The sequence below is a fragment of the Leuciscus leuciscus genome (assembly GCF_965113295.1).
Source record: "Leuciscus leuciscus genome assembly, chromosome: 17".
Lineage (NCBI taxonomy): Eukaryota > Metazoa > Chordata > Actinopteri > Cypriniformes > Leuciscidae > Leuciscus > Leuciscus leuciscus.
Genome location: NC_138741.1, coordinates 35,291,192 through 35,316,563, shown reverse-complemented (window position 1 = coordinate 35,316,563; position 25,372 = coordinate 35,291,192). Strand labels below are relative to the sequence as shown.

The following is a 25,372-nucleotide window of genomic DNA, read 5'->3' as shown; positions in this document are numbered from 1 at the left end:
TACATCAAAGTATATTTTAGTTTGCCATAAATACTTAACAGTACATTTGACAGTACACTTGCAACATCCAATTAAGTGTCTAAAAACATTACATTCAGTTTGTACTTAACTATATTCTTTTAAATTATATTATTTCATTACAAAATACTTCTTTTAAAATTATGCTAAAGAGTACTTTAACCTCAAATCTAACAGACATGAACTAAAAGTTACACAGTTGTATTTCTTTATTGGGCCAAGTGGACACAGGTGATGCAGATACGAGAACTGATGTTTTTATCTGTCCACAATGCAGGGAAAAACCTCAATTCAGAAGAGCAGCTACGAGCCGATCTGGAACGAGCAGATCGTGTTCACTGAGCAGTTTCCACCTCTGTGCGGGAGAATGAAAGTCCAGGTCCGTGACTCAGATAAAGTGAACGATGTGGCGATCGGAACGCACTTCATTGACCTCCGGAAGATTGCTAATGATGGAGACAAAGGTAACAGGGCTAAGTTGGCAAAGTCTGCAAGATAATATTTCCTTTGTCTTTCTTGTTGTTTATTGCATTTAGCTTTGGATGCCCGACCACAGAAGCCATCACTAACATTGCCGTTCAAGATCATTATACAATTATTTTTAATACAGTAACACTATTGGATGAGAACAAAACTTGAACTGAGCTGAATAATGATACTATTGTTTTCTGTACGGCTGCTTTACTCTGAAACAAACATCTAAATTAACTGGTTTTATTCAAGCCAAAATAGTGTTTAATATTGCTGAATCAACTTACACCCTGTGATCAAAAATGATATCCCATAAAACTCATCTTTGATCACCAAAATGACATATTTAAACATTTTTTTCTTGAAAAAAAATGTCTTCATGCCTTAAAATAGCTTGACTGTAACTCGACACCCTTGCCTCATTTAGTATGAGTGGTTCTATGAATATGCAAATAAGCTCCGCCTCCACTCACTCACTCAGCTCAGAGATCCACTGGTTGACGATCACACGTTGATCTGATTGGTTACAAGGTAGTTTGTGACGTCAGAAACACCAGCGATTTCAAAGCGTGTGTTTGAGACTGTCTTTGGTTCACTGCAGTTTTAAGGAGAAAATACTCAGCAATGGTGTCGACTTATGAATTTACACATGGTTTGTCTTAAAGCATATTAAAAACACCACATAGACATATAAACAACATTAAAAACTTGATTTTCACCACAGGGGGACTTTAAATACATTAATTTAAACCAACAAAATACATTTTTATGGATTAAATGATAAAAAAAAAGATAAGATAATTTCAGGTTACACCTTTTGCAATGTAGCTGAATCAAATTAGTTTTATAATTTTTTTTGTTTACTATTGTCTTCTGCAGCGCTGCTTATAACTGAATTGAACTAATTTCATAATTGATAAACTCTAGTTTACATGGTTATTGAACTGATTATATAAAAGTTCAAAGATACAAAAATAAATATTTATCCTGTTTCCATTCGTAGGCTTTCTTCCGACTCTGGGCCCGGCTTGGGTCAACATGTATGGTTCCACACGCAGTTACACGATCATGGATGAGTACCAGGACCTGAATGAAGGACAGGGGGAAGGGGTTTCGTTCCGGGCTCGTCTGTTGATCAGTCTGGCCGTGGAGATACTGGACACCTCGTCTCCTGAAGTAATGAGCTCCACCGAGGTGCAGGTGGAGGGGATACCCAACATCTCAGATGTAAGTGATCCACCGACGGGGGGGTTCGACAGGCAAATTACAGTGAATAATTCATTCATCCTTTATTTTTCTCCCTACATTATTCATTTAGCAGTAATACTTATAGTTGTTCTTTGTGTGCAACACAATGATCTGCACAGTCAGAGCCAAAGTTAGGCTTCATGTGACTTTAAATTAATCATTCGGGAAAACTTACACAACTCCGTCAGAATTATTTATGAAAACACTGACTTTTTTTTTCTTTTATGTCTAATCTTAGGAAGACCCTCTTTATGCACAGAACAATATTTAATCGATTGATTGTTGTTTAGAATGCCACAGGAAAAGTTGAGGAATTCTTTCTCTTCGGATGTTTCCTTGAGGCCACCATGATTGACAGGAAGATTGGAGACAAACCCATCCACTTTGAGGTTACAATAGGTAAAGTCTATGGTAGACTAGTTATCAGTCTTTCAAGTTATAGATGTGAATTTGGCAGACACGTTTTTCTAAAGTGAATTACACTGCATTGAAGGTCTACACTATATCAGTTCATGCATTCGCAGGGATTTAACCCATGACCTTGACGTTGCCAGCGCCATGGTCTACTGTTTGAGCTTCAGGAAAAGCTATTGCAGTCAGAGTCGTCTACCATTCAGAATGTTACTGAATTGAGATAGTAAACAGGATGCAGAATTAAACAAAGTAGGATTAAAAAGGTTTTAATTATTTTAAAATAAATAGTTTATGGTCAATTTGAATGAAACGATCTTTATGTTTTGGTTGATTCAAAACAAATTCAAACACTAAATAATTACTTCTAAATAATAGAGCCAATCATTGATTAGTAAAGTCATTGCGTCACTGTATCTGCCGTTAGAAGCTCTGATTCCTATAGACCTGAGACTCGCACTTAGGACTGCATGTGCGCATTGGCTTGTCTAGCCTGAAAAATACGCTTTTTTAATGCTATTTGAGCACAAGAAACAACAGTTATGGGACAGTTCATGTCAGATTTTGCTGCTGATTTGAAATATGTTATTTAATTGTGAGTTCGGCAAGCAGTTTTTGAGATTTCAGGATTTCCCCTATTCAAATACAATGTTCGAAACTGCTGCCCGGAGGCGTTGCAAACATGGCCGTCGAGTGAACAGGCTTTCATTGAAAGGGACTTAATTGGCATTAACTTACACAAACTAAATATATGCATTGTTGTGCATCCAGCAAATAAACAAATTTGGACGGAATATCAACGGAAATGTCACCAAACATCAGCCAAAATTATAATATCTAGTCACTAATCAAGCTTCTATAAATTAGGGCGGTGTATGCAAATCATTTACTGGTGAGAAATATTGGCCATGTTAAAAGGGAGAAACTAAGAACAGCAAGTTTCTAAGAAATGGCAGGATGTCGAGTAGACATGCAACACCTTCTGTTGCAAAGACATCTTCAGCTCGTAGCTGACATTTGGACACAGTTCACAGTCATTTTCCACTAAACTAAAGTCTGTTGTCATGCAAGCACATACATTACATGAAGTGAAATTAATTGCCATAACAGTCCTGATATCTAAACTTAGTTAAATTGAATAGTTATATTTAGTATAATGTATTACAAAAAAAATTTGCATGTCAAATCCTAGTTTAATATACAAGTCAACTATAAGTATAATGTACAATTTTAGATTGATTCCCTGCTTGAAAACAATCATTTTTAGTGGCCCAGAAATTTAACACTTGAGCTTTATGCAAGTAATGAAATGAATCTGGGAAGTGTGTCAGAGACCTGCCTCATTAAACTATCCTCTCGATACCAGGAAACTACGGCAGTGACCTTGATACTCCAACCAAGCCAAAAACAAAGAAGAAGAAGGGTGGAGATGGGGATGAAGAGTCTGAGCTCATTCACGGCTCCAGTGACGAGGAGGATGATGATGGTGGAGATATGTCTTCAGTTTCCTCCACCCCTCCAATGAAGCCAGTCATCACTGACAGGTTCAGTCACTCAACACTGCTGAACCAAAACTTTATTTTGACTTTTGGTGCAAATTCATGTGAAATATCTTGTTTATTTGTTCTGCAGAAACTATTTCCACCTCCCGTACTTTGAGAGGAAGCCCTGCATCTATATCAAGAGCTGGTGGCAGGACCAAAGAAGACGACTTTATAATGCCAACATCATGGACAACATTGCAGACAAACTGGTAATAAATCAATGAATATGGGTTATATCAGGTCCTGAAATATTGGTTTAGTTCCTGAAATATACGGTTCTGTACACATTTTCATTTTTGACATAATTTGTTATTTAATTTTTCACTAAAATGTTTAAAATCTTAAGGCAAAACACTAAAACACTAATCAGTATCATTATACTTTTCCCAGTATATTAATCACAGTACATTAAGAAAATTGTTTAGTATTACAAGTTTTCTGAAATTATGGCCCGGTTTCACAGACAGGCCTTAGATTAAGCCAGAATTAGGGCTTAGTTTAATTAGGGTATTTAAGTAGCTTTTATAACCGTGCCTTAGAAAATAAAATTACTGGTGTGCATCTTGAGACAAGACAATGGCACTGATGTATTTTAAGATCTGTCAGTGCAAGTTACTTTCAGTTAAAACAGCTCAAACTTGCATTTTAGTCTGGGACTAGGCTTAAGCCTTGTCTGTGAAACTGGGGGTAAATGTTTAAAATGCAAATGAGGCATAATCTAATTAAATATGCAATATATTGCATAAATATGGAGAACAGAAATCTGAATACTAAAGCCAAGTTTGACATTCTTGTTTCGTTTTGACATGTTAGAGTTAAAGGTTTTCACCGATTTGGATGTCTATTTTTATCACTCCATAAATCAGAAAATATGTCAATTTTCACCATATTTTTTGGAATACAATGTTAAATCAAGTGATATATGAACAAACCCCTCTGTGAAAATACATCCATACGTTTTCATTGCAGCCTATGCTCTGTATCATTTTATAGGAAGAAGGGTTGAACGATGTGCAGGAGATCATAAAGACCGAGAAGGCCTATCCTGAGCGCAGACTCAGAGGAGTCCTGGAGGAACTCAGCATTAGCTGCAGGTTTGCAAACATATTATTCTGCAGATCATGAGCCAGTTATGAGTCATTCTCTGGAAACTGTGCAAGTTGTGCTTCATTTGTGTTCCAGTGATTTAAAGAGGCCATATTATGTCCTTATTAAGTCTTGATTTATAGTTTTTGGGCTCTACTAGAACAGGTTTTCACGCTGGAATGTCAAAAAACACATTATTTTCCCCATATTTGATATTGTTGCAGCTCCTTCTCTCTTCCCAGTCTGTCAGTAACGCTCAGGGGTGTGTTTCAACTAATTGTTCGCAAGTTCAACGAGTCGGTGTTTCCTGAAACCATAGTCCCAACGAACATTCGCAAACAGCATCGCAAAGAGGTGTGTTTAGAGCGACAGCTCTCAACCTGTGGTTAGAAGAAGAGTTTCTGGTTTGCATGACATGTGGACTTAATAAATCGTGATCTTGAGCTAAATAAGCAAGCTGACATTCAGTATAATCTATATCTTTAATTAAGAACACCTACAAATGTCATTAACGTCTTTTAGTTTGTTAAGAGATTTAAAGCGTTGTTTTTGAAGAGTGCGCATGTGTGAACGTGCTCTAGTACGTAAGAATGAGCCTATGATTGAATCTGAAAACAAAGCAAAATAACTGAGAAAAAGGATAATTATTCCCTGTGTCACAGTGTGGTCAGGTAAAAGGAGAAGGATCTAATGGCAGCACTTTTATTAAACAAAAACAAAGAAGATAATCTAATACACAATGAAGAAGAAAACAGGAAACACATGGCAGCATAAACAACTCAAGACAAAGCAAACAAACAAACTGAGGACTATAAATCCACAGAGGCAAACGAGGGAACAAAATGAACAACAGGTGAACTTAATTAACTGGCACACAGAACAGAACCAAACCAAAACCAGAATATACACGTCACACTCAGATTCAATGTCCGTTATTTATAGCAAAAAGCTGGCAATAATTCGATCTCAAACAGTTTCATTAAAAGAAGTTATTACTCCACCACCTGTGTGACATCATTAACCAACAACGTTGAATGACACATTTGCGACACTGTGGTTTTGGGAAACAGTCGTGACTAGCTAGTTGATTTCTTCAACGATTCATCACACTATGGATTAAGCAGCGAGTTACATCGTTGTACTGGAAACACACCCCTGTTTAGTTCCTGTCTCTATGAAGCCCCTCCTTCTGAAAAGCACACTGTCCTCTGATTGGTCGGCTGGATCAGTGTGTTGTGATTGGTCGAGCGCTTTGAGTGTGTTTGGGAAATGTCCCGCCCCTTACCATAACCGGCAGTTTAACACACTACTAACTAACTCAACCAGGCCCCGCCCCTTTATTCTGCATATGAATTATTGAAATGAGGAATATTGAGACGTTTTCGTTCCTGGAAGAAGTTCCGTTTCTGGGAGTTCATAAACAGTGACACTGATATAGAGAAGAACTCCCGCTGGAGGGACTTTGCAGAGCTTTTTCATGCTCAAACAGCAACATTACACACTTGAAAGAAAGATGAACATGAGAAAAAGCACAATAGGTCCTCTTTTATACTGATGCAATTGACAGGTTTAAGTCTAGAGTTAGTTACAAATAAATAACTAATAGTACTTTGCAAGGCTTTAACCACATATTTATGATCGGCCATTAAAAAACACACTAATCTGTCGTTGACCACTAATCTTGGGTCAGCTATATTGGGGGATTTACCTCCCTATATTTTTACATACAGTAGTGGTTACTTTGTAAGGTGATAAAGCATGATTTATTGATAGTTCAGCAGTAACATTTTGAAAAACAATGTAAAGAAAAAAAAATGCCTGACAATTTGAGCCACAAATGACACTGTTAAACTTTATCATTGAACCATTTTTTATATCTATAGTCTAGAGGGAGGATATAATAATAGCAAGTTTCATATCTCTTTCAGTACCTTTGTAACTTTGGCAAATAATGACCAGAATCAGGCCGGGAAGACTAAACTGGACCGGGAGAGGGTGAAATTATGCATGCAGGAACTGGTAAAACACTCAGACTTCAATTAAAAGCATCTGTTACAAATAAATGCTATTAATAACTATTATATACTATTATAATGTTTTAAAAAAATGATTCTGTTTCTGACAGGAAAACATGAGCCAGCAAGCAAAGGCCATGCGGTCACAAGTTAAGAAAAGCAACGTGAAAGACAAAATAAAACTGGCACAAAACTTCCTCCACAAGCTGAGATTCCTGTCTGATGAGGTAGTGCACAACATGCGTGGGTTATATGGCCATATTGATGAATTCAAAGAACTGTAAAAATATTCATGTAATTCCTTATGGTTTTTCATCATAGCCACAACACAGCGTTCCAGATATTTACATATGGATGATAAGCAACAACAAACGCATTGCATATGCCCGCGTTCCCTCCAAAGACATCCTCTTCTCTTCTGTCGAGGAAGAAAACGGGAAAGACTGTGGGAAGGTCCAGACGTTATTTTTTAAGGTTGGGATGAATGCACTCTGAACATATCTCAAAAACAGCATGTACCATATATATATATATATATATATATATATATATATATATATATATATATATATATATATATACTGTATAAATGGGAAAAATTTATTTGGCTAATTTCACTTGTGAAGGCGAGAATATAGAAGCCCTGTAAAAAAATGTTTTAAATATATCTTTTTATCCCACAGTTCTGACTTTTTTCCTGCAGTTGTGAGTTTATATCTCACAATTCAGACTTTATAACTCGCAATTGTGACATTGTTTAGCGAAATTCTGACTTTTTTTCTCAGAATTGGGATTCTGACTTTATGACAAAATGGAAAAGTGTCATAATTGCTTGATATAAACTTGCAATTGCAGGATTAAAAGTCAGAATTGCGACTTTATTTCTCGCTATTCAGACTTTTTTTATATAGAACTGGGATTCTGACTCTCAGTTGCGAGTTTATAGTTCACAATTCAGAGAGAAATAATTCAGAATTGTAATGTATTGTGTTAGAGCCATAACGACATTCATCATTTTGTAATATATTCCCTTTAATAAAAAGTGAGTATGTTTTTTGATAGATGTAGATTTTGTGTTATTTGTATTGTATCACGTGACTTTGACTAGTCGTATACGTGTTGCATACGCTTAACAATTTTGAAGAAGAAGAAAGAAGGAGGAAGGGTTTGTGCAAGACAGTTTTTTGAACGTGGAAAAGAATTCATGTTTTTGGAACGTGAATAAGTGTAAAGTAATGTATCAAGACAAAGAAAAAGTAAAGCTTTACAAGACAAGTTATGGATTTACACGTCAAATCCTTTGTGCAACATCCTTGTGGAAATGGTGAAGGACGGAAAAATGGCTCAGATCGCCATTACATATTGCACATAAACTCACAATTTTGAGGGGTTTTTTTTCTCAGAATTGTAAGATAAACTTGCAATTGTGCAATAAAAAGTTGCAATTACCTTTTTCATTCCATGGTGGAAACAACCTTTTAAAAAGGAATAATAAAAAAATATGATATGATACTTTTAATTGGCTTGTTCTGAACTTTTACTTGATATGTATGGAAGCTTGTTTCCGCCACAGAATAAAACATTTTAAAAGATAATTGCGACTTTTTTTCTCACAATTGCGAGTTTACATATCGCAATTCTGACTTTATATCTCCCAATTGCATGTTATAATGTCAGAATTGTGAGATACATGCAATTCTGAGGAAAAAAGTCAAAATTGCAAGTTTATATCACGCAATTGTGAGATAAAAAGTCAGAATTGCAAGTTTATATCACGCAATTGTGAGGTAAAAAGTCAGAATTGCAAGTTTATATCACGCAATTGTGAGATAAAAAGTCAGAATTGCAAGTTTATATCACGCAATTGTGAGGTAAAAAGTCAGAATTGCAAGTTTATATCACGCAATTGCGAGACAAAAAGTCAGAATTGCAAGTTCATATCACGCAATTGTGAGGTAAAATGTCAGAATTGCGAGATGTAAACTCACAATTGTGAGAAAAAAAGTCAGAATTGTGAGATTAAAAGTCGCAATTACCTTTTTCATTCTGTGGCGAAAACAGGCTTCCATAGATAGAAGTACTAATTTACTTCCACTCTGCTTGCCTGTGTTTCTAGCTTCCTGGTAAGAAAAGTTTTGGACCTGCAGGCTGGACGGTTCAGGCGAAGACCGAGCTGTACCTGTGGCTCGGCCTGAGCAGGCAGCGGAAGGACTACCTGAGCGGACTGCCGAACGGCTTCGAGGAGAACATGGCAGTGAAAGGGCCTGGCGTACAGTCCGCGCCACCCACCAGCCTGATGTACACCAGTAAGAGACCCATGCGTTTATATCATTAGCTACAGATTGTCTATTCAATAGTCGGTGATAACTCCTACTTCACACCAACAGTGAAGCAGATCTTCCAGCTGAGGATTCACATGTATCAGGCTAGAAGTCTGTTTGCGGCCGACAGCTCAGGCCTATCAGACCCGTTTGCCAGGGTTTTCTTTTCTACTCACAGTCATGTCACAGAGGTGAGATAAAAGTAGTTCAAGTGTTCTTCCAGTATCATCCATAACATTTCAATTAATTTAGGTGACATTTCAAACATGATCATTATTATTAGCTACATTCTACTAACTATAATTAACTACATGTCAACTAACTCTCAGAGTATTAGTAGACTGTTAGTAGACTGTTCGGGTTAGTAGAATAAGTTGACATGTAGTTGTAAAGTTACTTGTAGTCAGTAGAGTGTCTGTTGGAGGACCATCAAAATAAAGATTTTGCAGATATTAAGCAGAGAGTCTACTAATGCTCTAATGAGAGTTAGTTGACATGTAGTTGCAAAGTTACTTATAGTTAGTAAAATATCTACTATCGAAATAAAGTTTTACCTTATTATTATTAATATATATGATATTATTAATACCCCCTGTGTATGATGACATGTTGATAGGTAATTCAATCGAAAATTAAAGTATAATTTAATATTTTTAATTTTAATATGATTGAATGTTACGTACCACACTTAAAACAGGTGAATTAAATAACAATTCCACATCCTGCTTGCTACATCAAATAATAGATGGTAAATTACGTTCCTAATGGTGTCAAACTCAAAAAACTTTTTGTCAACCCCATCAGGCCAAATGTGACCCTGGACACAAAACCAGTCACATGGGTACATTTTTTTAAAATTGAGATTTATACATCATCTGAAAGCTGAATACATAAGCATTTTATTGATGTATGGTTTGTTAGGATAGGACAATATTTGGCCGAGATACTATTTTAAAATCTGGAAACTGGTAAAATCTAAACATTGAGAAAATCTCCTTTAAAATTGTCCATTTATGTTGGCGATTGTGCTGCATTCACTCACAAAAATAACTGTTTTCTATATTTACGGTAGGAAATGTACAAAATATCTTCATGGAACATGATCTTTACTTAGTATTCGAATGGATTTTGGCATAAAAGAAAAATATTTTGACCCATACAATGGCTATTGCCACAAATATACCTGTGCGACTTGTGACTGGTTTTGTGATCCAGGGTCACATATGAGGAAAAATTTAATATTGAGCATATAGAGCTTGACGGGCTTGAACTGAAAATATTTACAGAAACAAATGTAGCTTGGCGCTGCTTTACTGCTTGAGCAGATGAGCAATGTTTGAGTGCATCACCACACCAAGTTTAAAGAAGTTCAAAGGAAGATGTAATAAGTTGATGATTTCTCTCAGGTCCTGAATGAGACGTTGTGTCCTACATGGGATCAGCTGCTGGTGTTTGATAATGTGGAGCTCTACGGTGAGGCTGGCGAACTGAGAGACGATCCTCCTATAATCGTCATCGAGATCTATGACCAGGACACTGTCGTGAGTGTCGACATCCTCAGAATTGTTCATTTTCTTCTGCTTTTCATGCTTTCACAATCATAAATGTGCTCCGATCTCATTCTGCTTCTCAAGGGAAAAGCCGATTTCATGGGTAGGACATTCGCTAAACCTATAACCAAGATGTCAGATGAGCATTACGGGCCGCCACGCTTCCCTCCTCAACTAGAGTATTACCAGATCTACCGGGGAAACTGCACTGCGGGAGAGATGCTCGCCGCCTTCGAACTGCTACAGGTGCACCTGACACTGTGTGTGTATGTGTGTGTGTGTGTGGGGGAGTGAGTAAGAAGTGTGTGTGTGTGTGTGTGTGTGGGAGTGAGTAAGAAGTGTGTGTGAGTGTGATGGGTAGGTTTAGGGGTCGAGTTAGTGTGTGTGTGTGTGTGTGTGTGTGTGTGTGTGTGATGGGTAGGTTTAGGGGTCGGGTTAGTGTGTGTGTGTGTGTGTGTGTGTGTGTGTGTGTGTGTGTGTGTGTGTGTGTGTGTGTGTGTGTGTGTGTGTGTGTGATGAGTAGGTTTAGGGGTCGGGTTAGTGTGTGTGTGATGTGTAGGTTTAGGGGTCGGGTTAGTGTGTGTGTGTGTGTGTGTGTGTGTGTGTGTGTGTGTGTGTGTGTGTGTGTGTGTGTGTGTGTGTGTGTGTGTGTGTGTGTGTGTGTGTGTGTGTGTGTGTGTGTGATGTGTAGGTTTAGGGGTCGGGTTAGTGTGTGTGTGATGTGTAGGTTTAGGGGTCGGGTTAGTGTGTGTGTGTGTGTGTGTGTGTGTGTGTGTGTGTGTGTGTGTGTGTGTGTGTGTGTGTGTGTGTGTGTGTGTGTGTGTGTGTGTGTGTGTGTGTGTGTGTGTGTGTGTGTGTGTAGGTTTAGGGGTCGGGTTAGTGTAAGGGGAGAGAATATACCGTTTGTACAGTATAAACACCATTACGTCTATGGAATGTCCCATTTTATGTAAACGTGTGTGAGTGTGTATATATACAGTATATTCATGTACTGTGTAAATCTTTCAGATTGGACCAGCTGGAAAGGCCGACCTGCCTCCAATAGATGGACCTACAGATATCGATCGTGGTCCAATCCTGCCCGTTCCTATTGGCATAAGACCCGTCTTGAGTAAATACCGAATTGAGGTGAGTTGATCATTATCTTGTGTCATTTTGAGGCCTAGGCAACCTCAATATTTTTTACCTTTGGTAATTACGTTACACATTTATTGTATTCAGGTACAAATTTCATTGCCTTTTGGTGAATTTTGTTGGTTTGAAGCCAAAATGTGTCAAGTCAAGTGAAGTAGGGCTGTGAAACTATTAATCGCATCCAAAATAAAAGTTTGTGTTTACATAATATATGTGTGTGTATTGTGCATAATTATTTTATATAAATACACACACATGCATGGATTCAAGGATTCAAGAATTCAATACTTTATTGCCATACAACTCGGTGCAAGTTGTTAGGGATTTGCTTCAGTGTGCTCATAACAGGACATCAACAAAATACAACCAAAAACATAGAGCAAATATATACACAAACGGTATCCCACAAGGGATGACACTTGACAAAGGCAGATAAAAATAAAGGAAACACACCGCTCACCACATACCTGGATGACAGTCCAGGAGGCTATAGTGGCTGATGTCAAGTAGAAGTGACAATTTGCATAAGGATACAGAGCGCGAATCCACAACTTTACAATAAATAGATCAAATTACACTAGAATGGTTAGCATAAAACAAATAAAAAGGTATAATAAAATCATTATAACATTTTTTGCAAATTATGCAGACTCATTAAGAGAACCTTTTTCCATAAAGGACTGGTTCAGGGGTTGAGAGCTGTTTAGAGATTTAATGGCTCTGCAGTATGTGCTGTTGAGGAAGCGAGAGGTATTTGTCTTAATAGTTCTCATCCTTCTCCCTGATGGAAGTATGGAGAAAAGGGAATTGGCAGGGTGAGTCTCATCTTGTAGGATCTTTAGGCCTTTCCGGTGAATACGGGCCTCGTAGATCTCACTGATGGGGGAGAGTTTGCAGCCAATGATTTTTGAGGCTGTATTAACTATCCTGTCTAGCTGCAACCTCTGCTGGACAGTAGAGTTGCCATACCAGACAGTAATAGAAAAAGTAAGGACACTCTCGATGGCAGCTCGGTAGAACTGCAACATACCCTTACAGGCTACCCCAAATTTCCTCAACTGGCGAAGGAAAAAAAGCCTCTGATGGGCTTTTTTGGTAATGTTGGTTATATTATCATCCCATTTTAAAGAAGATGATATCGTTGTACCTAAAAACCTAAAACTGTCCACCCGCTCCACCACCTCTCCATTGATGTGCAAGGGCTGGGACGACTTCCCCCTTCTGCGGAAAGTCAACCACTAGCTCCTTAGTTTTGGAGACATTTAACTCTAAGTTGTGGTTGGAACACCATTCAATCAATGAGAGGACCTCTTTTCTATAGGCAACAACATCATCCCCAGAAATGAGCCCCACTACTGTTGTATCATCTGCAAATTTAAACATTTTAACAGAATCAGTGTGTGATGTGCTGTCATTTGTGTATAGCGAATATAAAAGAGGTGACAAGACACACCCCTGGGGGGCTCCAGTGTTAATGTACTTAACATTGGAGATGTTATTACCTATTTTGACCACTTGTGTTCTCTGCACCAGAAAATCCAAGATCCAGTGACATAAGGAATTATGGACCCCCATTTGTTGAAGTTTCAGAAAAAGTTTGCTGGGTAGGATTGTATTAAAGCCGAGCTATAATCTATAAAAAGGATCTTTGCATAGTTGAGACATAAGGATACAGCGTCCTCAATAGACCTGTTTGCCCTGTAGGCAAATTGGAAGGGGTCGAGCCTGACCACACTGGACAGATGTTTACATACTATTCTCTCAAAGATTTTCATTATAACAGATGTTAGTGCTACAGGTCGGTAGTCATTCAGGCAACTTATGATGGGTTTTTTGGGCACAGGAATTATGACAGCGGACTTAAAATTTAAAATTTAAAATTTGTATTATATATAAATATAAATATTTTATATATAAATTAAAAAAAAAATCTTAAATATATACATGCATGTGTGTGTATTTGTATATACATAATTATACACAGTACACACACATATATTATATAAACACAAACTTTTATTTTGGATGCGATTAATCACGATTAATCGTTTCACGGCCCTAAAGTGAAATAAAACATATTGCTTTAAAGTAGCTTTATACAAAATCATGATGTTGAAGTCGGCATGAAAGAGAAGTTGTGCTCGTCTTTTCTTCTCTATTGTGACGTATAAGTGAAACGCTTGTGGAACAAGAACAAATGTAATATAGTTACATTTTGTGATTTTTTTTTACAAAATATTAATTTGGGAACACAATAAAGTCAAAGAGTTTAATTAGCCTTTATTTGTTATAATTTTGATGATTATGGCTTACAGTTTATGAACATTTAAAACATTTCTGAGATTTTGAATTTGGGGTTTTCATAAGCTGTAAGCCATAATCATCAAAATTATAACAAATAAAGGCTTGAAATATCTCACTTTGCATGTAATGAGTCTATTTAATATATTAGTTTCACCTTTTAAGTTGAATTACTGAAATAAATGAACTTTTGTACGATATTCAAATTTTTCGAGTTTCACCTGTATATCCATTTAAATGTCAGCTTGTTGTGAAAATGACTTTTGCCAATTGGTCGAACGCCAAGGAATATGCGTCCCATGTTAGACTACAGAGAACAGCCTCTTATTCACAAAATGTGCTTCCAAACTGTGCAGTTTACAATGCTGATGGTTTAAATTTATTTATTTATTTATACATAATACGTCGAAAATGTTAAAGGACTTGTAGGGTAATATTTGTAATATGCTGGCATAGTGGCACAAAAGGCATTCATAATCTGTATTCTCACTTCTGGCTATAATTCAAAAGAATGCAATTGACTCAATACATTTCAGTCATTATTACAGTGAAAACTTATCTTTAAAAAATAATAATGGTGATTTGATCAAATATGATCAAAAAGTCAAGTCCACTGTTTTCCATGCATGAAAGTGTAGCGCAATAAGTTGCAATTTTTGTATACAATGTGTATACTGTATCAGGATTTGAGCCTGTCCCAAATGCATTCTACAAAATTACACCACAGAAGTGCCAGAACGGTCACTGGTGCCCCTTCAAAAAAAAAGCTAGTTGCACTTATACAGCTTTGAAAAACTTTGGACAAATAAAAATGTCTGAATGTAGAAAAATGTAATGAACAAAATATGTGTGCAGGTTCTCTTCTGGGGCCTAAGGGACTTGAAGCGGGTGAACCTGGCCCAAGTTGACCGTCCCCGTGTGGACATCGAATGTGCGGGGAAAGGCATTCAGTCAGCGCTAATTCAGAACTACAAGAAAAATCCCAACTTCAGCACTCTGGTCAAATGGTTTGAAGTGGTGAGTTTTTGCACTTTTATATCTCAGGATTTTCAAAATTATGTTGATCGCACTACGAAGATTTGATAATGCTGAGGATTTTTCCCCAGGACCTTCCTGAGAACGAGCTTCTCCATCCCCCTCTGAACATTCGGGTGGTGGACTGCCGGGCGTTTGGGCGTTACACGCTAGTCGGCTCTCATGCCGTCACAACTCTACGCAAATTCATTTACAGGCCGTCGGACAAGAGTGTCAATAGCTGGTCTGCTATGGGTGTGTATGCAGGGCTGAGATGATACTGTTCAATATGTATCTTTAGTTGATAAGTCTTATAGCATCCATGGCATAGATGTGAGCCTTCATCTAAAAGCATTTAAATAATTAAACATTTGTCATGTTTGTTAAATAATGGAAATGGGACATTTTTTGACTTTAGATTTAGTAACTTTTGACTGGTAGTGTATACTTTTATATCCCTTATTTCTCAGCTAGTAAGTAACGTCATTTTTCCTCTACAGAGGAGGTTGTGATCCACACAGAGCCAGAACCAACCGTAAAGAAGACTGAGACAGTGGTCAAACTTGACTCAGTAGGAGACTTTACAAAATTAAAATTTAAATATGTCTATTAACTTTATCCGTCAAACATTTGGAGTCACATATAATTTACATTTTTTAAGGTGTTGAATTGAATAGTGAAACAAAAGCAGGAAAAGTTTGCAGTGATGCATGTTTCTCCTTCACTATTGTTCATACCATCAACTATAAAAGAGTTTTCATTTGTGTCACATGTTTTCATCACTACATCATGCGTGTTATTGCGTATGTGTGTTATTACACAGTTTTTGTGACGGAACTATTAGATTATAGTATAAACAATAAGTAGTTGTGTCCAAACTTTTGGCTGGTACGGTAAATCATATTCTAACGCAATAGCGATTTCATAAAAAATATATATATTTAAATAAGAGATTATGCTTTAAGCTGACTTTTGAACTTGTTAATTTTATTGAATCTGTTTTCAGGCATCTGATGCTGTGGTTAAAGTTGATATGGTAAGTATACAGATATCAGATGTTTCTTTCTAATTATGTTCAGTGCCTGTAACATTCATCCCAGCTAACAAAAATATGTTCTAAGAATGTTTTGCTAATGGCCGGTTCAGATTACACGTTTTTAGCCCGATTTTGCCACGATCCGTTTGACTTAGAGTGTCGTGGGAATTCGTATACGACAATGGGCGTCGGGACGCAAGATTCGATCGTTTCATCTCGTATAGTGTGTCATAGCGGGCGACAGCCTACGTTGCGTCTGCGATGCTTCACGACACCACGACAAAAAGACTAGCATGTTTAATTTTTTTTCCGGTCCTCCACGACGGGTTCTATCACGTGTGACATTGACCAATTGGAGCACAGACGCATTTTCATACACAGCTTTCAAAAATGCCGAAACGAAATAGAGACGATGGTGTTGCTAAGTGGAATTATGAAATGGAGGAAAGGTTCATGGAGCTGTGGCAACAGTATGATGTTTCATCGAGAGAGTACCATGACAGAATTAAAAAAGAAAAATGCTGGCAAAAAATAGCAGAAGTACTTCAGCAACCCGGTGAGTAACTGACTGGAATTAGCATTAAGCTAACTAATCATTCATTAAATTGTACTTCGCTATAGAGAAACTTGTTTGTGTGAGTGTGATTATGTATGTGTGTTACGAGTGAGAATGCGTGAGTGTGTGTGAATGAGCGAGCGAGAGTGTGTGTGAATGAGCGAGCGAGCGAGAGTGTGTGTGAAACATATTTTACCTCAAGTTCTCTTTGAAGGATTGACAGTCTGTCCTCTTCGTGCAATCCAAGAACGTGTCCATTGTCGGCTTTTCTTTCTTTTTTTATCTTTTTCTGAACACAAGACAGCCAATCGGAAAATCGCGGCTTCATCCATTGTTTGTTTACGTTCGTTTCCGGAAGTCAGGCGCTACTAGTTTCGCCTTCACGCGCGTCTTCAAATACGACACGCGATGACTGGTCTGGAAGAAACGTGTAGTCTGACATGGTTCTTGTCCACGACACGACACGATTTTAGGAGTCAAAATCGTGTAATCTGACACAGTGACTATCGCATAAGATAAAATAAACGTGTAATCTGAACCGGCCATAATGTTCCCATAAAGTTTTAGAAACATTTTTTTCTTTTTAAATTGTTTTCCTCTTGGTTATGCAAACGTTAAGGGAACATTCCATTTCATCAATTTGTAAACATTATGCAAATGTTACTTTTGTTTCTCTGAACATTCTGAAACAACTAGATGTACATTGTACAAAACTAACAATATTTTTAAAACGTTAGACGGAAGAAAAAAAAGTTCCCTGAATGTATAAATGTTTTTGTGCGAACGCTTTGAGAACATTATCAAAGACCAGATAACTTTGAACAAACATTAATGTTACAACATTAACGTTAAATCATTTAAATCGTCAACATGTATGTTAGACCCTATTCCGACTAAGCTACTGAAAGAGATGCTCCCAGAGGTCACAGATCCTCTTCTTAATATCATTAATTCATCTTTGTCTCTAGGATACGTACCAAAACCTTTTAAGCTGGCTATGATTAAACCGCTTGTTAAAAAAACGCAACTTGATCCTACAGAATTAGTCAATTACAGGCCGATCTCGAATCTACCTTTTCTGTCAAAGATACTAGAAAAGGCAGTATCTTCACAACTATGCTCCTTTTTAGAAATGATATCTGTGAGGATTTCCAGTCAGGATTTAGACCGTACCATAGTACTGAGACAGCTCTCGTTAGAGTCACAAATTATTTGCTCTTATCATCCGATCGTGGTTGTGTCTCTCTATTAGTGTTACTCAATCTTAGTGCTGCATTTGATACCATTGACCACAACATTCTTTTAAATAGACTCGAAAATTATGTTGGCATTAGTGGAATTGCATTAGCATTTAATCATACTTATCTGACCGTTATCAGTTTGTAGCAGTAAATGAAGAGATGTCTCATCGATCACAAGTTCAATATGGTGTACCACAAGGCTCAGTACTAGAACCGTTGCTGTTCACTCTGTACATGCTACCATTAGGAGATATCATTAGGAAGCATGGCATTAGTTTTCACTGTTATGCTGATGATACTCGGCTCTTTATTTCTTCACGCCCTGACGAAACTTACCAATTCACAAAACTAACGGAATGCATAGCTGATATAAAAAACTGGATGACTAGTAATTTACTGCTACTTAATTCTGAAAAAACAGAGATTCTAATTATTGGACAAAAAACGTCCTCACGTACTAACATAGAATACTGTCTAACACTTGATGGCTGCTCTGTCAAGTCTTCGTCGTCGGTTAGGAACCTGGGTGTACTCTTTGATACCAATCTTTCATTTGAAAGTCACGTGTCTAGTATCTGTAAAACCGCATTTTTCCATCTTAGAAAAATATATAAATTACGCCATATGCTCTCAATGACAAATACGGAACAGTTAGTTAATGCATGCATGACCTCAAGGCTAGATTATTGTACTGCTCTACTGGGTGGTTGCCCTGCACGCTTAATAAACAAACTACAGCTGGTCCAAAACGCAGCAGCTCGAGTTCTTACCAGAACCAGGAAGTATATTAGCCCTGTATACACGACCATATTAGCCCTGTTCTGTCAACACTGCATTGGCTCCCTATTAAACATCGTATACATTTTAAAATATTGCTGATTACTTACAAAGTACTAAATGGTTTAGCCCCGCAGTACTTGAGCGAGCTCTTAACGCATTATAGTCCTTTACGTCTATAGTCCATTACGTCTATTGCGATCTCAAAATTCCGGCCAGTTGATAATACCTAGAATATCAAAATCGACTGCTGGTGGTAGATCCTTTTCCTATTTAGCACCAAAACTTTGGAACAGTCTTCCTAACATTGTCCGGGAAGCAGACACACTCTGTCAGTTCAAATCTAGACTAAAAACACATCTCTTTGACCTAGCATACACATCACATTATAGACACGACGACAACGCAGTTCTGAAATGTCAACTAGTCCCTCCCCTGTGAAGGCCTCCTTCCTTTCCCTTTACCTCTGTACAGATAAAACGTTGTCAGGATAATTCCGGTTCACGTGGCTACGCGGAAGCGATAAAAAATTCTGTATTATAACATTTTCAAGGCTTATACCTTGGATTCTATTTCATGGCCGGATCGCATTAAGGGTTTTCTGTTAGAACGGTGTCGTGTTAGCGGCCCCTAAGTTAATAACTAATGATCGTTGTGTCGGAAGTGAATCAATCAAAACTAACATTAGCTGGACAATAACTTTATTCTAGAGCTGCTGTAAAGCCAAAACAATCTCTGGGCTACATTAATTTCCTATTATAACTGTTAAGCTGCTTTGAAACAATCTATATTGTTAAAAACGCCATATAAATGAAGGTGACTTAACTTGACTTACTGGTAGAACATTTGTTCATAACTTTGAGAGAACATTAGCCAAAGTTCTGAGAATGTTCCGTTAGCTGGGAAAAATAAACATTAAAAAATTCATTATTTTTGTGTGAAATGGGCTTTTTGAATTTTGTGTCTTAAACATTGTGGCAGCCAGATGAGGACAAAGGTGGGAAAGGGAAAAAGAAGCGGAAGAAGGGTGAAGATCCTGAAGAGGAGGAACTGGATGAAAGCATGCTGGATTGGTGGTCCAAATACTTTTCCTCAATTGAAACACTGAAAGAGGTTATTTTACATTTGCCAAAAGATGCTTTGAAATCCATAAAAATGTATGATTTAGGTGTTTTTAACTGAGAAAATTGTATACTATTTTATGAACGATTTAGGTCCTTAAAGCACAAGAATCAGAAGCTGAGGAAAAGGACGATTTTGACTCTGGAGAGGGTGGAGGTAACTAAGGCAGTTGTCATTTATTATGTCTCTAATACAAGACACCTGTAGAAATCTAATAAAATTTATCAATGTTAAATTTAACCCTGTAATGCCTGACATGAAATATTGTTTTGAAATGGAACCATTAGGCAAATAATTTTTTGAAAGCAAAAAAAAAAAAAAACGTTTTTTGTTGCGTATCATATTGGATAGATCAGGTGTTTATGGCTAATATAGTCTGATAACAGTGAGAATATGAAGGAAAAACAGCACAATTTTATTCAGAGGCCCAAACTGAGCAAAAATTGGTGCAAATGCTGATATTTATATGAACAAAAAGATGAAATTCTGATGCGTGTTAATCAATGAGATCTTTATAACAGTTTAGCAGATTACTAAAATAAAATGCAAATGAATATCAGTCGTCACTCTATTTCTGCCAATAATATGTCTTAGTAAGATGATATTTAAATGCTTAGGTTTATTATCAAAGCTCTGTAGTTTTAAAACATAATGCAATGCGATACAGTGATGATTGAGAGATGAACAAATAACAATAATCTTAAAAGCCTGGTGATCACATTTGAGACTCACATTTGAACATGATTCTTCTATAAAATGATGTCTGGAAAATTAAGTAAACTTAAGCTGCTTCAGTCCAGGAAAATATTACTCAAAATATAAAAGTTATTTTTGCGTTAAAATGTGAGTTTCCTCATTAAATTGGACATACCTTGATAGAATCCAATATATATAAATGCATAAGACAATTAATGATGTAAGACAATATATCTACAATTTCCATAAAAATATATATTTTTTTATAACATCTGTTTTTAGTACTGCCCAGATGAAGCTAGTTGACAGATATTTATTTACATATAATCCACACTTAAGGCTGATTCATACTTCTGCGTCAGACCTTCACCAGAGCCCCTACGCTGTAGGCTACGCGTTAGTTTTCATTTATACTTCTGCGTCGTTGTCCGCGTTGACGTGGAGAGGGAGCATGTGAAACCCGAGGGAGGGGTTCTAGCAGACCAATCACATCGCTTAGAAATGACGCGTTGTTACATTTTTGAAGAGGTGCACATCAGGGTACACCGAAGGGTACGCGTGCTACACACAGCCTACGACGTAGCTATGGCGTGAGTTCGACGCAGAAGTATAAATTGGGCTTTATATTACACAAATTATCCTGTTGTATACTCTCCATTCGCAATATTGAAAATCCATGCTTGTTTGTTCTCTTCTCTTCTGTTCTTTGCACTGATAACTAAATATGTTCCTAATGCCTCTGATTTGAAAGGGACCAAGAAGAAGAGAGGAAAGGGAAACAAGAACAAAGCCATGACTGGGGAGGGCGTACCAGAGAAGAAGAAGCATAAAATAGAAGAGCTGAAGGTACATTTGTAGTTAGGTGTTTAACAACCATAGTACATTTGAAAAGGTAAGGCATAGGTGAAGTCGTTCATCTCTTTGGATAGCAGATGTGTAGGAACGTTCCATTTCAAAATGTTTTGGAATTGACCTTCAGATTCTTTGTTCTGAAATCGATGGACTCGATTTCAAGAATTGATTCCTCACTGTTGTTTGCTATTCTTTTTTGCAATTAAAAGATAGGAGGAACATTTTTACTTAGTCTGGCCATGACAAGATATAAAGATCATAGAAAGTAGCCTTCTCATAATATGAAGGCTCACAAATATGAAGATAAATGTTACGCTCATTCAAGGACATGAACTTATTGCAGGGATGGTGCAAGAAAAATATTGTCTAAAATGTATGTGCACAGTTCAATCAAATTATAATGTTTACTTTAACGTTATGTTGTTGCATAGAATGTACAAAGTAAACTGTATGCTAAAATAACCACAACATTAACCTCTTGGTTACTAGTGTAACCCTCGTTCCCTGATGGAGGGAACAGAGATGTTGTGTCAAAATACAGACACTAGGGGTCACCCTTGGGAGCCCCAAACACCTCTCACATATTCAGAAAAGGCCAACTGGCCTGTGGAATTTGTATGTATTGCCACGCCCCTGGACATACGGGTATAAAAGGCAGCCAACACCACACACCGCATGCTGAGGAGCTGAGACAACATCTCGACCACTTCAGCAGTAGTTCAGAGTTGTTGCAGGAGGGACACAACGTCTCCGTTCCCTCCATTCGGGAACGAGGGTTAGACTAGGAACTGAGATGTTCCCTTTCTGTCGATTACTTTCGACGTTGTGTTGAAATACCGACACTAGGGGTCCCTATACTAAACACCACAAAGTTTGGAAGACGTCACTCAGCTGTAGGGCATCTTCTGATTTTTCAAAAAGGATTAATTTTTTTACAGCTGAGAACACCTGGTTAACATTGGGAAGCGTACTCCTCTATTGAGAAAGGAATGTATGGAGACCACATCCTACCCAAAGGGGTGGTCAGAATATGGAAAGTACACCCTAGGCACAGGGTCAGATAGGGAAACCGAACAGTGGAAGAATACATCTTACGGGGTCAAAATTAGGGAACCACTACATATGGAGCACTAGCCAGATTACAAGGGCTCACCTGAAAGGGGCATACCATTAGTAATGGGCCTGGTGGTGAGCTCCTCCGCCGAACTCACTACCCATAAGAGCTAGGAAGTAGAAAAGATGTCTTTGGTTCACCAAACCTGGGGAACTCTTTGAGACGAAAGGTGCACATTACCACGTCAGAGAGGTGTAAGGCAAAAGACAAAACTGGTTCCATGCGGAGATTCTAAAATCTTGCGAAGGTGCTGGGTGTTGCCCAGCCCGCAGCTCTACAGATGTCTGCTAATGAAGCATCGCTCGCCAAAGCCGATGTGGCCGCAATACCCCTGGTGGATTGAGCGCTCACTCCCAATGGGCCTGGTAAGCCCAGAGAATGGCATCCACAATCCAGTGGGGAAATCTCTGTTTGGAGACAGCCTTCCACTTCTGCTGACCTCTGAAGTAGACAAAGAGCTGCTCAGATCTTCTGAAGCTCTGTGTGCGGTCCAGGTATATGTGCAAAGTGAGCACCAGACTCAACAGAGACAGGACTGGGTCTCCCTTGTCAGGAAGGATCACTTGCAAGTTTATCACTTGGTCCCTGAATGGAGGCCTTAGTCAGGGAATACCACAGTGAACAGTGGTAGGATTTATGTGAGGCAAACAGGTCTACCTATGCTTCCCTAAATTGACTCTAGATTCCTTGGACCACCTGGGGATGAAGTCTCCAAAGCTCATCGGCTGTGCGATTGAGGTCATCCGGGATGTGAGTGGCTGGGTGCTCTTTTGAGTGGGCTAAGATTAGCCAGTCATCCAGGTAGTTAGCGGGGCAAGGGCAGCCTCTGTGACTTTCGTGAAGACTCAAGTAGACAGGGAAAACCCGAAGGGAGGACCTTGTACTGGTATGCTCGTCCTTCGAAGTCAAACCGCAGGGCCTGTGCATAGGAAGGGTCGACACATTAAAGTACACGTCTTTCAGGTCTATTGTCTAAAGTACACATCTTTCAGGTCTATTGCCGTGAAAATCTTGATGTTGGACACATGAGAGCATGTGTTTCTGAGTGAACATCTTAAATGGAAGCCTGTACAGGGCCCGATTCAGAACCGAGGTGTGTAGCTTGTAGCGAGGGGGGTTGCCACATCGGGAGACTTGGTACTCATGGTGAATGTCGTCAAAACACCTACCTTGCTCCCGGGGCCCGCTGTGGAGGCAGTTGATAACAGTCGAGGAGCCTGTGCCGCATCGATGCTTGTCACGCTTACCTCTCTCTCTGTAGACCCGTTACAATAGAATGCGGGGAGGTTCTAGTGCGAATCTGTAGGGCCTAGTCAGTTACCGAGCTCTGGATCAGGACTACCCTTGTGTAGGTCTTTCAGTACTTTAGCCTGATAAACTCACAGGATGGACATCGCATGCAGGGCAGAGGTGGCCTGGCCATTCAGCATTGTAAGCCCTCACCATCAGAGATGAGGTAAACTTACAAGCTTTGGATGGGAGCCTTGGACGATTCCTCCAAGTGGCAACATTTTGTGGGCATAAATGCACTGCAATCGCATGCTCCACCTGAGGAACCTCCGAGAAGAAGTACGATAGTCACGACTGCAACGTTCCCATGGGCATGCTCTCGCAGTGAGTGCATGGCCCATCCACGAATGCTGTTTCAACACGAGGGCGACCCATCCACTCAAGACAGCGCTTGTGGCCCAGAAGCAATACGCAGTACGTATAATACGTAGCTCTTTTATAAAGGAAATTGCCTCTTGTAGAATGCAGCTGATGCAACCGGTGGAACTATGTGCCCTTATCTATGCAAATGACAAGAGAGACCGTTGATGTGTGCTCAGGTTCCAGCAGCAATGAGGTTCAAAACCTTCAATTGTGGACGGCATAAACCAATCTTACCATGTAACACTAAATCTTTGAGTTTATAAGATTAGTTTTTTTGAACCAGTTCATTGAAACAGATCGTCCAAAAGAACCTGTTCACAGAAATGAATTGCACTTCCAATCATTATTAGCAAGTGAGAGGCAGAATAATGATTAGCTCCTCTTAAAGAGGAGTCAATTTCCTTTGATTGAATGGATTCCAACTTTTGGAATCAACTCTTGATTCCCTACACCTTGGAATTGATTCATTTTGGAAATCGACTCCCAGGCCAGCCCTACATATGGGACACCTTGTGGGTGTAAAAGAGTGTGGGAATTTTTGTTTCCTCTACAGGTGTACAACAGAGAGCTTGAACACGAGTTCGGCACCTTTGAAGATTGGCTTCACACCTTTAACCTGTATCGAGGGAAGTGTTCGGATGATGCTGATGTTGAGCAGAATGCAGCAGATGAAGACAGACTTATTGGCAAATTCAAGGTTTGTCGTCAATCATTACCAAATTGCCATCTTTTCTCTTGCTTCTGACTTGCTAATTCTCCATGTACATTTGGACACATCTACTCATGCTTTATAATTATTACTATTACTATTATTATTATTAAAGTGCCCCTATTATGCTATGTTAAAGGCTCCTGATTTTGTTTTGGAGGTCTCCTACTACAGGTTTACATGCATCAAAGGTCAAAAACACTTTCATTTTCTCATAATATACATTGTGCATCACCACATTGTTCAATGATTCTCAAATGACTCTTCAGATGAATCAGTCTCCATCATCCAATCATCCATCGCAAGGACAGCTTGAGCAGGACGTTTCTAAGTGATACGCTACTTAGTTTGAGGCACACTATGAGATGTTTCAACTGTAATCCCTCACCATCAGCATTAACAAGTGTATGTCTATCAACAAACCGATGTGTAGCTATATTTCTAATTTATTGCGGTGCACAAGCAGGAACTGTATCGATAAGCCGAGCACTAACGTGAATGAC

General features: G+C 38.4%; 1 protein-coding gene across 1 annotated transcript in view; it reads left to right on the top strand.

Moving 5' to 3' along the window:
• The window catches only part of LOC309479339 (otoferlin), a gene marked incomplete at its 5' end in the record, with an annotated part of 52,759 nt that overhangs the window by 8,014 nt on the left and 19,373 nt on the right, over nucleotides 1-25,372 (top strand). Inside the window, 22 exons of the mRNA XM_082143401.1 lie at nucleotides 296-482; nucleotides 1,493-1,716; nucleotides 2,028-2,136; nucleotides 3,515-3,692; nucleotides 3,781-3,901; nucleotides 4,686-4,786; nucleotides 6,707-6,797; nucleotides 6,904-7,020; nucleotides 7,115-7,267; nucleotides 8,910-9,099; nucleotides 9,181-9,305; nucleotides 10,521-10,655; nucleotides 10,749-10,910; nucleotides 11,673-11,792; nucleotides 14,955-15,116; nucleotides 15,206-15,368; nucleotides 15,614-15,684; nucleotides 16,120-16,149; nucleotides 19,705-19,836; nucleotides 19,938-19,995; nucleotides 21,293-21,387; nucleotides 24,714-24,857. Coding sequence (XP_081999527.1) covers nucleotides 296-482; nucleotides 1,493-1,716; nucleotides 2,028-2,136; nucleotides 3,515-3,692; nucleotides 3,781-3,901; nucleotides 4,686-4,786; nucleotides 6,707-6,797; nucleotides 6,904-7,020; nucleotides 7,115-7,267; nucleotides 8,910-9,099; nucleotides 9,181-9,305; nucleotides 10,521-10,655; nucleotides 10,749-10,910; nucleotides 11,673-11,792; nucleotides 14,955-15,116; nucleotides 15,206-15,368; nucleotides 15,614-15,684; nucleotides 16,120-16,149; nucleotides 19,705-19,836; nucleotides 19,938-19,995; nucleotides 21,293-21,387; nucleotides 24,714-24,857 — 2,868 coding nt within the window. The remainder of the gene's footprint in view (nucleotides 1-295; nucleotides 483-1,492; nucleotides 1,717-2,027; nucleotides 2,137-3,514; nucleotides 3,693-3,780; nucleotides 3,902-4,685; nucleotides 4,787-6,706; nucleotides 6,798-6,903; nucleotides 7,021-7,114; nucleotides 7,268-8,909; nucleotides 9,100-9,180; nucleotides 9,306-10,520; nucleotides 10,656-10,748; nucleotides 10,911-11,672; nucleotides 11,793-14,954; nucleotides 15,117-15,205; nucleotides 15,369-15,613; nucleotides 15,685-16,119; nucleotides 16,150-19,704; nucleotides 19,837-19,937; nucleotides 19,996-21,292; nucleotides 21,388-24,713; nucleotides 24,858-25,372) is intronic.